General features: G+C 46.2%; 1 protein-coding gene and 1 long non-coding RNA gene across 10 annotated transcripts in view; one reads left to right on the top strand and one right to left on the bottom strand.

Moving 5' to 3' along the window:
• Nucleotides 1-1,893, top strand: part of LOC147030581 (uncharacterized) — a 163,944-nt gene extending 162,051 nt beyond the window's left edge. For all 9 annotated transcript variants that reach the window (XM_085874795.1, XM_085874798.1, XM_085874797.1 and 6 more), the window contains one exon: nucleotides 293-1,893. In XM_085874795.1, coding sequence (XP_085730921.1) covers nucleotides 293-438 — 146 coding nt within the window. In that variant the 3' untranslated portion in view covers nucleotides 439-1,893. The remainder of the gene's footprint in view (nucleotides 1-292) is intronic.
• Nucleotides 1,894-4,521: 2,628 nt separating this feature from the next.
• The window catches only part of LOC147030583 (uncharacterized), a 104,909-nt gene continuing 95,202 nt past the window's right edge, over nucleotides 4,522-14,228 (bottom strand). The window contains exon 3 of the long non-coding RNA XR_015056449.1: nucleotides 4,522-5,810. This is a non-coding gene — a long non-coding RNA (uncharacterized LOC147030583). The remainder of the gene's footprint in view (nucleotides 5,811-14,228) is intronic.

Here is a 14,228-nt window from a genome sequence, read left to right on the forward strand (position 1 = left end):
CAGTCACAATGCATATTTATCCACATAGATACAGCCTTTTCTTAAGAGCTAAACAGAATACTATGAAACATAACTAGCTTACTCCTGTGTGATGGTGCTTCCTTCTCTCTGGGGGCTCACAACCATCACAATATGATGGACCAGTTTGTGAGTGACATTGCAGATTTCTAGTCAGAAAAATCTGCCTTGTTCAACTGTCATACATGTTACTGTTTTGGTATTTGCTGCAGGTGTTGGTGAAATTTAGTTCTCAGTCAAGTTTCTCTTCTTGTAACCCCTCCTGTGTGAGCAGGATCCAACTTGGCAGCAGCCAGAGAGGCAAACATGTTGCAACAGCGCATGTTGTTGTTCTCACAAAACCCGATGGTTCGTCCTGTACAGCCCTGGGGTCCTCCACAAATCAACCCCGCTCGTCCACGTTTCCCAAATCTACCATAAAATTGAGCATTGCATCATCACTTTGCTTATTAGTAAAAGGTGGCTTTGCACAGTGTGGTGAAATTTTGTTTGTGCAATTCATCATTATTGATAAGCTGAAGGATGCAAAAATAGCATAGTTTTGCTGCTCTTTCCTTACTCGCCTCTGTTATCTTTTCAAAATATTCTTTATCATTTTTCATTCCCCTTTCCCTTCCCCAACTTTGCAAACATAATATGAATGATATTGATAGCAATTGGATAGATATTTGTTGAATAAATTAAAGCTTTTAGTGGTTGTTTGTAAACATGTTCTGTGATCTTTGCTATAGCCTTTGTAGAACATCTTAAGATGCTTGTTGGTTGGTTGCAAATGCAGTAACATTCTCAGCCCTTCCTGAAAACAAATGTTATTTTAGAGTTTGTTTTTTTTCTGCTATAATGTGTGGAAGGCGGTCCCAAATGTGTGTTTTCAGTTATTGGAAAGATCTATTCGACTTTCAAGAAAAACAGTCGTTGCAGCAAAATAGATCAACTAAAGCTATTCATTTGAAATTTTGTGTCTAAGAGGCCCCTGCTCTTGATAGGTATTTCCCAAGTCAGTCGTGTAAAAGGGGTCTCACATGTAAATAGTGTTGGGTAGGAATGTAGTCTAAATGAGTACTACATTGAATTGTCACTTGTTTTTTCCTGTTTTGTGCATGATTTCCGCTATACACACATTAGGATGGTTATAGACTGCGACCTCATCGGTCTTATGACTTGTGAAACTTATTACCCAGTGGGTCCATAATAAAAAGACCTTTGTTTCGGTTATGTACAGTAACTGTTTCACTAAAACTCATACCGGGGCCTAATGAAAGGAAAAAAGAAACCTTGTCATTTATTACTGGGCAAGTATAAACATCCACGTTTTGATATACCACAATGTTCTTTAGGAACTCTTTGCTCAGTGAATCCTGCAGAATGATATTTAGAATGGTTGTCCTCATTTCTTCCCTTCTTCACTAGTTATTCTCACCAAGTAAAAAAAAAACATAGCATTGCTAGAGGATATTTTGTTTGTTTACTAAAAAAGTTGCTTTGTTGTCCAAATTTGTGCTGACTTCAACAGGACTTCTCTGCCAGATTCCAGTAGATTCAGATAAGTAGGCTCATTCTGCTCATTTTTTTATTATTCAAATTGTTTTTGTTGGTTCGTTCTGCAAATGTGTAATCCCATTATTTTTCCTTGCTAAAATGCCTGTGGGTTGATTGTTGTGATCATCGTAGTAGCATTTGGGCTACCATTATTGTCTGCTTTGTTCCAGTCAACTTGCAAAGTAGTGCTGTCTGATGTGCAGGCAATTATCCATTGCAGGACTACTGACTAACAATCCAACAATTTTTTTAAGTTTAAGATTGTTTGTTTTCACATTATCTAGTTTGCTTGATATGTATTTCTCCTATATAATCCGAGTAAATTTTGAAATACAATTTCTTCATTTCATTTTGTTTTTGTATTGACTGGTTGTATATGTCAGGCCTGGCCAGCCATTTCGTGAAGACTTGGGCCAATCTTCTCCAAGCCGACCTCAGAAGAAAAGGTGGGTTAATAATGGCCATTAAAAGAAGCAGAATATTGACTGGTTGTATATCTTTTCCATATTGTGGGGACAGGCTGAGTGGGGATTTGGAGGGTCTGGGTGCTTTGGGGAATCCTGAAGAGTTGTGGAGTGTCTTTCAGACTACAATCATTGTTGTTGCCAGTGGATGTCTTGGAACCTACCATCAGGTGAAGAAGAACTTTGTCTTTCAAGGGACACCGGACTGGATACCATTGACCAGAGTTGCAGGGCCAGGCTTATTGGCAGAGCTGAGCTGTTCAGGGAGTTTAGGCGTGAAACTGTACGTGTGCTGAGGGTGGACAAGGAGGCCTATGTGTGAGGAATCTGTGAGGGGGTAGAGCATCACTTCTGGTCAAGTGATTCTCGTCATGCTTACAAGGGAATTTGTACATTGCGTTCCTCCAAGCCCGTCCCTCGGTGAACTGCAGTTAGAGCGGAGGGTGATGGGCTCTTGAGAGAAGAGTCCGAAGTGAAGGCCCACTGAGCCAGTTACTTTGAGCAGCTGTACCACGCTGACCCACCAACTGTTGATTTGGATGTCAGGGGTGTGTTACTCTTCCTATTCCTGACCCTCCAATCAACTGTGAACCACCTTCATTTGTGGAAATATGGGCTACGGTGAACCGGTTGAAATAGGATAAAACTCCTGGTATCTGTGGCATCCATGCTGAACTTCTCAAGGCTGGTGGAAATACTGTACTCATGTTATTGCATGCAGTTCTGTGCTCTGGTATGCAGGCATAATCCCAACTGATTGGAAGAGGGGCCTTGTCCCTCTCTGGAAAGGGAAGGATTATTGCAAGGACTGCAACAACTATCGAAGAGTGACGCTGTTCTCAGTGCTGGGCAAGGTCTTTGCTCGGATCGTTTGTGATAGGGTTTGTCACCATATGCTTAAGCACCAACACCCAGAGCAGTCAGGCTTTACACCAAGGAGGTCAACGATTGACCGTGTCCTTGCTCTTCGGGTCCTCACTGAACGCAGATGAGAGTTTTGGCAGGGTCTGCTTGCAGCCTATGTTGATCTCTGCAAAGCATTCCATTCAGTGAATCGGAATGCCCTCTGGAGGATTCTTGGTCTTCGTGAGGTGCCACCAAAACTGATCAATCTGATGTCTGAACTGTACTGTGTTACTGACAGTGCTGTGAGATGTGGTGATACCATCTTCAACTTATTTCCAGTTTTTCTGGAGTTTGTCAGGGGTGTGTACTGGCCCCCCACTTTTCAGCACTTATATGGACTGGATTATGGGGAGGATGTCGGAGAGATCAAGCTGTTGTGCATCGTTTGGGAATGTCAAGATCTCTGACCATGATTTCGCAGACGATGCAGTCATCTTCGCGGAGACTCTGGATATCTTTTTGGGGGCCCTCGAGACGCTGAATAAGCAGTTTGAGCCGTTGGGATTACGGGTTTCCTCGGTCAAAACTAAAATCCAGGCTTTCAATGACATTGGATGTTGCTATCTTGTCTATCCCTGTTTGTGGCGAGGATGTTGAGGTCACGGAAAGATACATTTACCTTGGCAGTGATATTCATGTCTCCGCTGGTTGTGAGCCAGAGGTTAATAGATGTCTGGCTCGGTCCTGGAGAGTCATGGATTCACTGGATCATGGGGTGTGGTGCTGTCGGTACGTATGCAGGAGGACGAAAGTCCGAGTTTTCAGGTCCTTGGTGCTTCCAGTCTTGCTCTACGGATGTGAGACTTGGACTCTGACCAGGGATCTGAGAAGGAGACTAACTCCGTCGGTACCAAGTCTCTTTCGAGAATCCTTGGCTATCGCTGGTCGGACTTTGTAGTTGCTGGTTGCTGAGGGAATGCTGAGTGGTTTCTGAGAGAGATTCAGATTGCATGTGTTACCTGTTTAGTCTGTGAGCATCAGCTGCGGCTGTATGGACATGTGGCTTGTTTTCCTGATGCCGATTCTGCTCATCAGATTATCTCAGCGAGGGAGCCTCGTAAGTGGAGGAGGCCAACAAGCCTGACCACGTGCCTCTTGTTTGCAGCAGGTTGATCAGCATCTCAAGTAAATGAGGATGGGCTCAGCATCTGCCTGGGGTATGGCCAGACGGAGGCCCCTAGAGTATCAGCGGAAAGTGGATGCCGCAACGCGCTGCTCCGGTGCATGCTCCCACACCTGACTTTACGAATTAGAACTGTAATCACTTCAGTTACCAGCAATCCTTACTGCAGTGCATAAGCCACAATGGCGTAACCCATTGGTCCCCAACCTGCGGCCCGCGGAGCCCTACACTGCGGTCCGCTAGGACTTTCCAATCAAAACATTTCCATGTGGCAATTTTAAAGGGGTTTACACAATGCCACTGCCGGCCGGCGCCATGACCTGAAAAGCCTTGCACAATGCCACTGCCGCTTACCGCCGGGAGGAATCAAATCAATTTGATTTTACCTTCCGGCATCTTGTGGCAGTATTTAAAATTAATTACACCCCAAACGGAAATTTGTTCGGAATTAAAGTGCGTGAACGATCGATCGAATACATATAAAATTTATTAATTAAAAAAACAATACTCCTATAAACCCCAAACGTTGTATCGATTTCTCAACACAAACGTTGTGTGACAGTATCAAGTTTCTCAATAAAATGCATCAAATTTTTTCTGGCTCCCAACATCCTTGGGAGTAGTGAATGCGGCCCATGGGATGAAAAGGTTGGGGACCACTGGCGTAACCTATAGTGATTCTAATGTTAAGTGAAATTGCCAGGAAGTATATGAGAGTAAAACTGCAGTTCTCACTACACCATGCCTAATGCTTGCTTCAAGGCCTGAAACACACTCTTAAGCACATCCTCACAGGTGTGTGAAAGATTTATTTTGTTATCTAAACACTTGTGATTAGGTTTTGATTGTGCATTAGATAATCACTCTTCAGCAATTGGCAACTAACTTTGAATGGCTGATTGCAATATTTGCGATTCTCCACGCATCTAACTCTTTCACGCTTTTCTTAAATTTGGCCCATGGTGTCTACGGATGTTTAATACCCCAACCATATTCACAATTCTTAAACTCTTAAAAACCCCTTGACATACTTAAAGTGTATTATATTACCCTTTGCTTCCAGATCCATGCAAAATGATGAATACTTTCATGGTTACGGTGATCGTGAAAACCCACAACTCAGATAACCACGCCCAAGAAGACGGCAACCACACCCCAAGTCACAGAACTGGTTATTGCCCGCATTCCGAGCAGGAGTAAGCAGGACACTTAAAGAAATATTCAGAAAACAGAACTTGTGCCACTTTGTTGACAATAGAAAATTAAATCTCTTGACAATTGAACTAAATTACCCAGATTATCTTAAAACTATCCTTTACTAAGCAATTGCACAGAAGCCCAGTTCAACAAATCATTAAAGGCACTGTACTGGCATTAGTTAATGTGTAGTGTTCACGTAACACAATGGTTAGGGTGGTGGGCTTGGGATTCCAGGATCCTGAGTTCAAATCCTGCTCAGCTGTTGAATTAATACCACGTGGGGTTGACTCTGCCTGTCATCCTTCCGAGGTCGGCAAAATGAGTTCCAGTTTGCTGGAATCCTGTGTCGGAGTGGCGATCCGTCCAGTATTGTGCCCAATAGCCAAGGACACTGCTTTAGCAGCACCAATGCTCTGCACAGAGTATGGTCCCAATGGATGGATGGTTCACGTAGCACGTCGCGTAATTCCACCAGCAAGTTTCCACGCGTCGTACAAAGATTGTCTCGAACAAGCAAAGACACAGGACGTTCTTGACTGCTCTCTTTAATACAACGGTAACTGCAGACACAAATAAACGAATAAATCATTATGTGCTTGCAAAATCACAAAGGTAGTCGAACATACACAGATCAAAGGTTAAACGGTACAAATTGTAATGGAATGAAATGGTTAAATCGTGTTTTATAACCGCCATTATAATAATCATCCGCCGTTAGAACATAATCAAAACGAGAGACAATAATTACTGTTTACTATGATTCCGTGGTGGGTGAAAACAAGAAATAGTTGTTCTATGTATTAGTATAACTCAAGAAAGAGCATTGAGGTTTGGCTGTCTCAGTAGCTTCTCCAAAATTTGTCGTTTCTTGTTCATCTGAGTCAAACAATTTCTGCCTCAACCTCCTCCTCCTCCTCTGACACTCGCCCACCTGGGTGGTTTTGCACATCTTGTGTTGTTGTTGTTGTTCCATCGTCAGCTCTGTCCATATGTACACTTCAAACCACGAAGGAAATATGCACGAAACAACCTGATTCACAAAGCTTTGGATACATGTCAGTAAAATAATTATAATGATCATTACACTCCGCACCTAAAATTGACAGTAAATTTATTGATTAACAAACAGAATTCTCAAATTCTCGAGTTATTAGATAGGGGGAATTAGCTTCAAAGAAAGTGCTTTTTCCTAAAGCACGAATTCTGAAATCGGTCTCTGGTAGATCCGACGTGTACCACCCGCACAAACCATGACTCCTGCTTTTGGGACCCAACCGTCGTCGCGAGGGTGGATTTTCATAACTCAAGCAAGCGGCCAGTTGTTCCAAGGCCAGTTGTTCCAACCTAACAGAAACTTTCCTCTCCCAAGACGTGTCTGACTCCCAAGTATCTCTCCCTGGTTACTCCCTCTTACGGTATGACAGACCTGAGCCTCGTCCTGGTGGAGGTGTTGCTCTCTTCAAAGACTCTATTCCTCACTCTCCATGCACTGCTCTCACTCCCCCACACCCCCAGGAATACCTCTGGCTTCGGCTTCCCCTCCACTCCCACCTCATGTTTATATGTGTACTGTACCGTCCACCGAACAGTGATGACTCCATCTACATCTCACTATCCGAAAACATGGACCATCTTCTATCTTCTCATCCAAACTCTCTTCCTCTTATGTGGTGACTTCAATTGTCATCACGCCAGTTGACTAGGTGTGGGTACCACTCTCACCTGCCATGGCACCTCAGCAAAAGCTTTCTGCGACTCATTGGGACTGACTCAATCGGTCAACTTCCCGACCCGGATCTCAACCAATGGTACTCCATCTCTTCTGGATCTGATTTTGATAAATTTCCCTGACAATATCTGCTGCTCTTCCTTCGCTCCAATTGGTTCTTCTGACCACGTCCTTGTCAAAGTGAACATCTCTCTGGCTGTTATCAGAGAACCACCTCACCGCCGTCGAGTCTGGCATTTCACTCAAGCCGACTGGCAGGGTCTCCGAGCAGCCATCAAACTTACAGACTGATCTCCTATCACTACTTTCTCAAACATCAACTCATCCTGGGAATTCTTTCAAAGAAACTTGCTCTCCCTCATGCACAGATTTATCCCCTCTCGTGTTCAGTTGTCTTACCCTTCCTCCCGCCCTTGGTTTACTGAAGCTTGTGGCGAGGCAGTTGTCCTGAAACAACTTGCCTTTGCCTCATGGAAAGCAAACCCAACTGAGGGCAATCTCAGTTCTTTCCACAAAGCTCGGAACAAGTGTGTATCTACCCTCAGGAGAGCCAGAAAACAACATCTTTCTCATCTCAAGTCTGAACTCTCAAACCTCTCTCCCTCCTCAAAATCCTGGTGGCGTTTAATCAAATCTGTTTCTGGTGTATGTTCCCCCTCCATCCCCTCCCTTACCTCAAATGGCCACACTGCTGATTCCACACGTGATAAAGCTGAATGTCTAAACTCGGTGTTTGCAGCTAAATCTTGTGTCCTAAACCCATCACTATCTCTACCCACTTTACCCAGTCGCACCCAACTGTCCCTGGACTCTGTATCCTTTTCTCCTGACAAGGTGGAGAGCTTGCTTTCAAACCTCGAGTCAGATTCTGCAACCGGTCCAGACGGCATCAGCCCACGTGTCCTCAAAGCCTGCTCTTCTGCTCTTGCTCACCCTCTCTCTGTTCTATTCACCCTCTCATTTGCCCAAGGTCATCTGCCATCTGCTTGGAAATCTGCTAACATCACTGCCCTGCATAAAAAAGGTGCAAAAACAGATCCCTGTAACTACAGACCAATCAGCCTTCTCCCAATAATCAGCAAGGTGATGGAATCCATCATCGCTTCAGACATGAAATCCTTCCTCTTCTCCAATGGCTTGATTTCCAATCATCAATTTGGTTTCAGACCAGGTCACTCTACCCTGGATATGCTGCTTCTGCTCTCCCATCAATGGATGGAGGTTCTCAATGCCAGACAGGAAATCCGAGCCGTATCCCTGGACATATCACGTGCTTTTGACACAGTCTGGCACCCTGCCCTACTCACCAAACTCTCTTCCCATGGTATTCAAGGCCATCTCCACTCATGGCTCGCAGACTTCCTCTCCTGTCGCAGTCAACGTGTGGCCCTAAATGGAGTTCTTTCATCCCCTCTTCCTGTGCAGGCTGGAGTTCCTCAAGGTAGCGTTCTGGGCCCTGTTCTTTTTCTGGTTTTCATCAATGATCTCTCGGACTCTCTGGAAAATCCTCTATTTCTCTTTGCCGACGACTCCACCCTCTGCCGTACCATCTGTCATCCCTCAGACCGGCAAGCAGCAGCTTCTTCACTCACTGCAGATCTGGATAAAATCACAAACTGGTCCAACACGTGGAACATGTCTTTCAATCCAGACAAATCTCACACTCTCACTATGTCTCTTCGAAAGGACCGTTTACAAAACCCCCCCCATCCACTTTCTCAACAATCCTCTGGAAGAAGTCTTTTCCTTCAAGCTTCTAGGTCTCACTATCTGCCATGACCTTTCCTGGGAAAGTCACATTTCCAACCTCGCCTCAAAAGCCAGTCGCCGACTGGGAATCCTCCGTCGTGCTAAGTCCTTCCTGGGCCCTCTTGAGCTCCTGACCACTTACAAAGCTTTTGTCCGTAGCCTGATGGAGTACTGCTCTCCCCTCTGGGCTGGTGCTCCTGCCTCCCACCTTTCTCGGCTTCACGCTGTCGAAACCAGGGCATTTAAGATCATCGGCATCTCCCGCAATGAAGCTGAGTCTTTGGGCCTCTCACTCAATCACCGCAGGTTGGTCGGTGGTCTTTCTGTCTTCTACCGACTCCTCTCCAGCCTTGCCCCCCCTGCTCTCTCTGCGATTTGTCCCCACCACATTTCCACAGCGCGCTCAAGGTCCGCCAACAAACCCCTTCTGGTAAAACTACCAAAATCACGAATCACTGCTCATCTTCACTCTTTCATTCCTCTTTTTTCCCGCCTTTGGAATAAACTTCCTCACTCTATTCTTTCCCATTCTTCCCTGCAGGCTTTCAAAACAGCTGTTCACCACCACCTCTTATCTTCCCCCATCCAAATCATCGATCTTTTCTACCCCCAATAATCCACCCAAGCCCACTTCCTTCATTTCTCCTGCTTTCCTTCCTGAAAGTCCCTGAAATGTCCATCTTCTCTTCGCCATGTTCCCTGTCCCATCCCCATCCCTCTCCCTTCCACAGTTCACCTAATGTGTCTGTTCCCCACTGTTTTGTCCCTTCCACTCCCGCCCCTCTTGTCTCATGCCTCCTTGCTGTGAGTTGTGTGTTAGCTCTCATACGAGCCTCGACCAAGGTATACAAAAAAAAAAAAAAGGGAGATTCCTTGTGTCAGAGAATTACGTCTCCCTCCGAGATGTTAGGTGTTGTCTCGCTCCACTTTTGGCGAGATTGTAGACTTTGGAGATACTCCTTTCACCATCGTAGCCAGAAATGATCAGCGAGGTATTGAACACGTCACCAATGTCATCGTCCATGTAGGTCTTCCTTCGTGAAGTCGCCAGGTGCTTCGAGAGGTTTGGTTTTCAGGGTCAGGACCATGGCAGGAGTGAGAGCCTGAGGATCATTGGCATCTGAAGAGATCGGTGTGAGGGGTCGGGAGATTAAGACAGCACATGCTTCAGCCATAAAGGTGATGAGTATGTTGTTATGGACTCGGCTTGTAGAGCGGGCTCCTCTTCATGGTGCTGTTCGTGGTCTTGTCAATATTATGGTCTGCTTTGAGGCTGGCTATTTCTTTGTTGAAAGATGTCTTTTGTACGACTTGGAGAACAACACCATAAATATTCTACTGTTGCCTGTCTGAAGAGTTTTCCCTTGTTCTGGTTGTCTGATTGAATGGAATTTTCTCTTTCAGACTTATAAATCTTTATTCTAATGATTAATGTTGTGACTGCCTGTCTGAGAACTGTCCAATTGGAGAAGCGACAAAAACGTTCACACCTTAGATCTCATCCATTTTCCCCGGAGGTACGGCCATCTGGTTTGTCGGTAACATTTGTAGAAAGGACATGAGTTTGTTTGTGTATTTCTGGATCTTCTTCAAAAAGTGGAAACTGTTAACTGGGAGATGTTTCCACAATCTGCTTTGGAAGGGGGTCTGGCTGCCAAAGGAACTCTGATCCTGTGAACCAAGAGGTTCTTCCGAGCTGATTGGCTGGTATTGAGCGAGAAACAGTCAGGAGGGTTTCATCCATGGGAACGTGATGCCACTGATTGGAAGCAGATATATTGTGTATCTGGTGAACTCGATTTGCTCCATACACGTGGAATCGTTTTGATTCATTTGAAATGTAGCCTTGGACTACTTTGCTGTCGATGTAGTTGATAACTCTATCGATGATCATTCGATCTTTCATCTCGAGTTCCACTGTTTGCAATGACGCCGATGCAAGTACTGCACCACACAATTCCAGACGAGATATTGAAACAGCGTGTGTCGGTGCGACTCTCGCTTTGGCTCGTAGGAAGGACACATGGTTGTTCGTCCTCGTTCATTAGTCGAAGGTAAGCAACGGCTCCGATGGCAAGGTTACTCGCATCAGAGAAAACATGAATCTCTCTTTGTTTGACTGAGCCGAAGTTTAGTGGCTGGTAACATCGTGGAATATGGATGTTCTCGAGGTCGAGCAGTAAGTTGCGCCAACGCGGCCATCTGCGGAGGCATGTTTCTGGGATCGGCCTGTCCCGTATGTCGTCCGGGACATTCGGTTGCTTTCCGATTTCAGCCGTCAGTTCATGGAGTATAACCCTACCCTTGATGATGACCGGGGCTGCAAAGACCTATTGGGTCGTAAATTGAGCTTGCCATGAGAAAGGTTTGTCTTGTAAGCTTACTAGGAAGGTAAAGGTGTCTTGTTTGAGGGACCAGTACACCCCGAAGGATCTCTGAGTGGGTAACACTTCATGATTGAGGTCCAGGCTCTTGAGTTCTTTCACTCACTTCTTTTGGGAGAGCATTCATTAACTCTCTTTTCTGTTCGAGGCAATCTTGTGAAAATGCAGTTTATTTGTAGCTAAAGAATCCCTGCTGTGTTTTGATGAGGCTGATTGCCGTGAGTGAATCTGGCAGAGATGTGAGCCCATCATCGACATTGAAGTCGTGATGAATGAACTCCGTTATGTCGTCACCATGAGTGCTTCTACATCCGTCGGCAAACATTCTCAGGCCGAATGATGCCACCGCAGGAGATGAAATGTTTCCAAACAGATTAACATTCATACTACACTCCATGATAGGCTTCGGCAGCTCATTGTCTTTGACCCACAAGAAGTGTAGAAAGTCTCGATGTTCCGGGTTTACGTGGACGTTGTGAAACATCTGTTCCACATCTCCCGTTACGGCTACTCCACCCAGTCTGAACTTGAGAATCCCCAATAGGCTGTTCATCTGGTCAGGACCTTGAAGAAGCGACTTGTTTGGAGTTCTATGGAACTCTGCACTGGAATCAAAGACGACTCTGATGTCAGGTTTCTTGGGATGTTGAATAGCGAAATGTGGAAGGTACCACTTTGTTCCTCGGAGGACAGTCAGCTGGTCTTCTGTTATCGGGCTGGCATGGTTTCTGTGGAATATTTTTTCCCAAGAATGCGATGTCGTCGGACATCATTTTTGCTTTTCGCCTCAGAGTTTTCAGAAGGCTGTTGAGCCTATCTGTGACCTGTGAGTAGTTGTTTGGTAGATTAGTCTGCCTTTCCTTGAAGGAGGGTAAGGGAAACTCAAGGTTTCCTTCTGAGTTGGTGTGAGCACCTTGTGTCATGAGGTGGATGAAGCGTCGGTCATCAACGGACATAGCCTTGAAGTTATTCTCATGGCATCTCTGTAGATGTCATCTATGATCTTGTTGTTCTGGTGAGATACAGAGAGAATGTCTTTAATATATACTGAACAAAAATATAAACGCACCAACCGAAATATCTAAGTCAAGATTGCCATTATGGGAAAATGGTCAAACCGATGATATGTTTGAGCAATGGTTCCTTTGTTTTGTTCAAGACAGATGTTCCCATTGAAATTGACCACTCTGAGTGTGTGGACTCACACGTTGAGTAATCCTTCCCATGAGCACCATGGGGCTTGACAGAGTGATGGTCAGTGAGCGTGACCAGGACACAAACACTCCCTATAGCTTGCCCTATAAAAGGCCTCCCCAAAATGTGGACTGGTGCCAAATGTCAACATGCCACAGATGTCACAAATCTTGAGGGAGCGCGCCATTGGCATGCTGAATGCTGGGACGTCAGTACTGGCCGTTGCAGCACACTTCAATGTCCACCACTCCACCATTAGCCGCCTGAGAACGCGCCTCAGAGAGACTGGAAGCACCGTGAACCGCCCACATGCCCGGCGACCACGTGTGACCACCGCCGGTCAGGATCGTCAAATGAGGCTGCAACATCTCCGGGATCGACTCCGACCGGCCACGAGGACTGCCGATGAGACTGTCGGGCTGCATAACAGGTGCATTTCAGCCCAGACGGTGCGTAACCGCTTGAGGGAGGCCAACCTCCGAGCTCGCCGACCACACCGGGGACTCGACCTCACTGCAGTCCGGCATCAGACCCGACTGAACTGGGCCAATGTTCACTTGCGCTGGACCCTCGCACTATGGAGGAGAGTGCTGTTCACCGATGAGTCTCGGTTCCAGCTGTATCGGGCTGATGGCGGACTCCGCGTCTGGCGTCGGGCTGGGGAGCGCTACACTGACGCCAATGTCCTTCGTCGGGTGTCACACGGTGGTGCCAGTGTTATGGTGTGGGCAGGCATATGCCATGGAGAGCGCACTAGGCTTCATTTCATTGAAGGCAACTTGAACGGGCAGCGGTACAGGGACGAGATACTCAGACCCATCGTCGTGCCGTTTGTGCGCCTTCACCATGTGACGTTTCAGCACGACAATGCTCGCCCCCATGTTGCCAGGATCTGCATGGACTTCCTCGGTGAGGAGGACATTGATGTCCTCGACTGGCCTCCATATTCTCCCGACATGTCGCCCATCGAGCACCTTTGGGACGTTCTTGATCGACGCGTACGACAACGTTACGCAGTCCCAGAGAACGTCCGCCAGCTCCGTATGGCTCTCCAGGAGGAATGGGAAAACATCCCTCAGGCCACCATCGATAATCTGGTGATGTCCATGCGCCGGAGATGCACCGCTCTGCGCGACGCCAATGGTGGACACACCCGCTACTGACTGTGTGAACTCTGACAGTGACACCTCGGTTGTGTCGGCTGTTGTAGCGCAAAGACTGTCGCCAGAATTCTCAAGGAAGTCTTTGAAATTTAATGCTCAATTGTCATGGATTCTATAACCAAATTGGTGTGATGATTTAGTATTAATGAGTTCGAGGTAAAATGGTAACAATCGCTTGGTGCGTTTATATTTTTGTTCAGTATAGATGTGATTCTCGCATATTTTGGTTGGGTCTGCATCAGATTTTAATTGAAGGATGGTGCAGTTAACGGAGGTGTGAGATTTACCTCCTACCCCCGCTTATGCAGACCTGGCCAGAGACGGTCCATCCAAGGTCCGTGCATTGGACCCATGGTGTTCCTCTCGGCCCTTTTCGAGATTCTCTGATTTTGAGGGGTTCCGGACAGTTTCTCCCAATGAGGAAAATGATGTTGATATCCTCTCTCAGCTCCAGAATTTTGTCTGCCAAAGATCTGAGGTGGGGAAACTGTAAACACAGGTCCGGAGATGGGATCTCGCTCCTATCACCAGGGATGTGTTCATTTACGTTGATCGTCGGAAATCGTTCCCTTTTCCCATCTTGGGCCTCCACTATCAGTCCACTTGCACGTCTTCCTTGTGCCATGACTCTTTGTCCACTGCAGGTGGAGAATTCAAAGGGGTCTGTCAGACAAAGGAGATTTTGAGAGTCAAATAGCTCTGAATCTGCCAAACATGCATCAGATTGGTCGTCAAATACCGCATACCCAGAGATGAAGT

Source organism: Eptatretus burgeri, chromosome 3 (genome assembly GCF_056783735.1).
Source record: "Eptatretus burgeri isolate ZD-2024b chromosome 3, Ebu_testis_v1, whole genome shotgun sequence".
Lineage (NCBI taxonomy): Eukaryota > Metazoa > Chordata > Myxini > Myxiniformes > Myxinidae > Eptatretus > Eptatretus burgeri.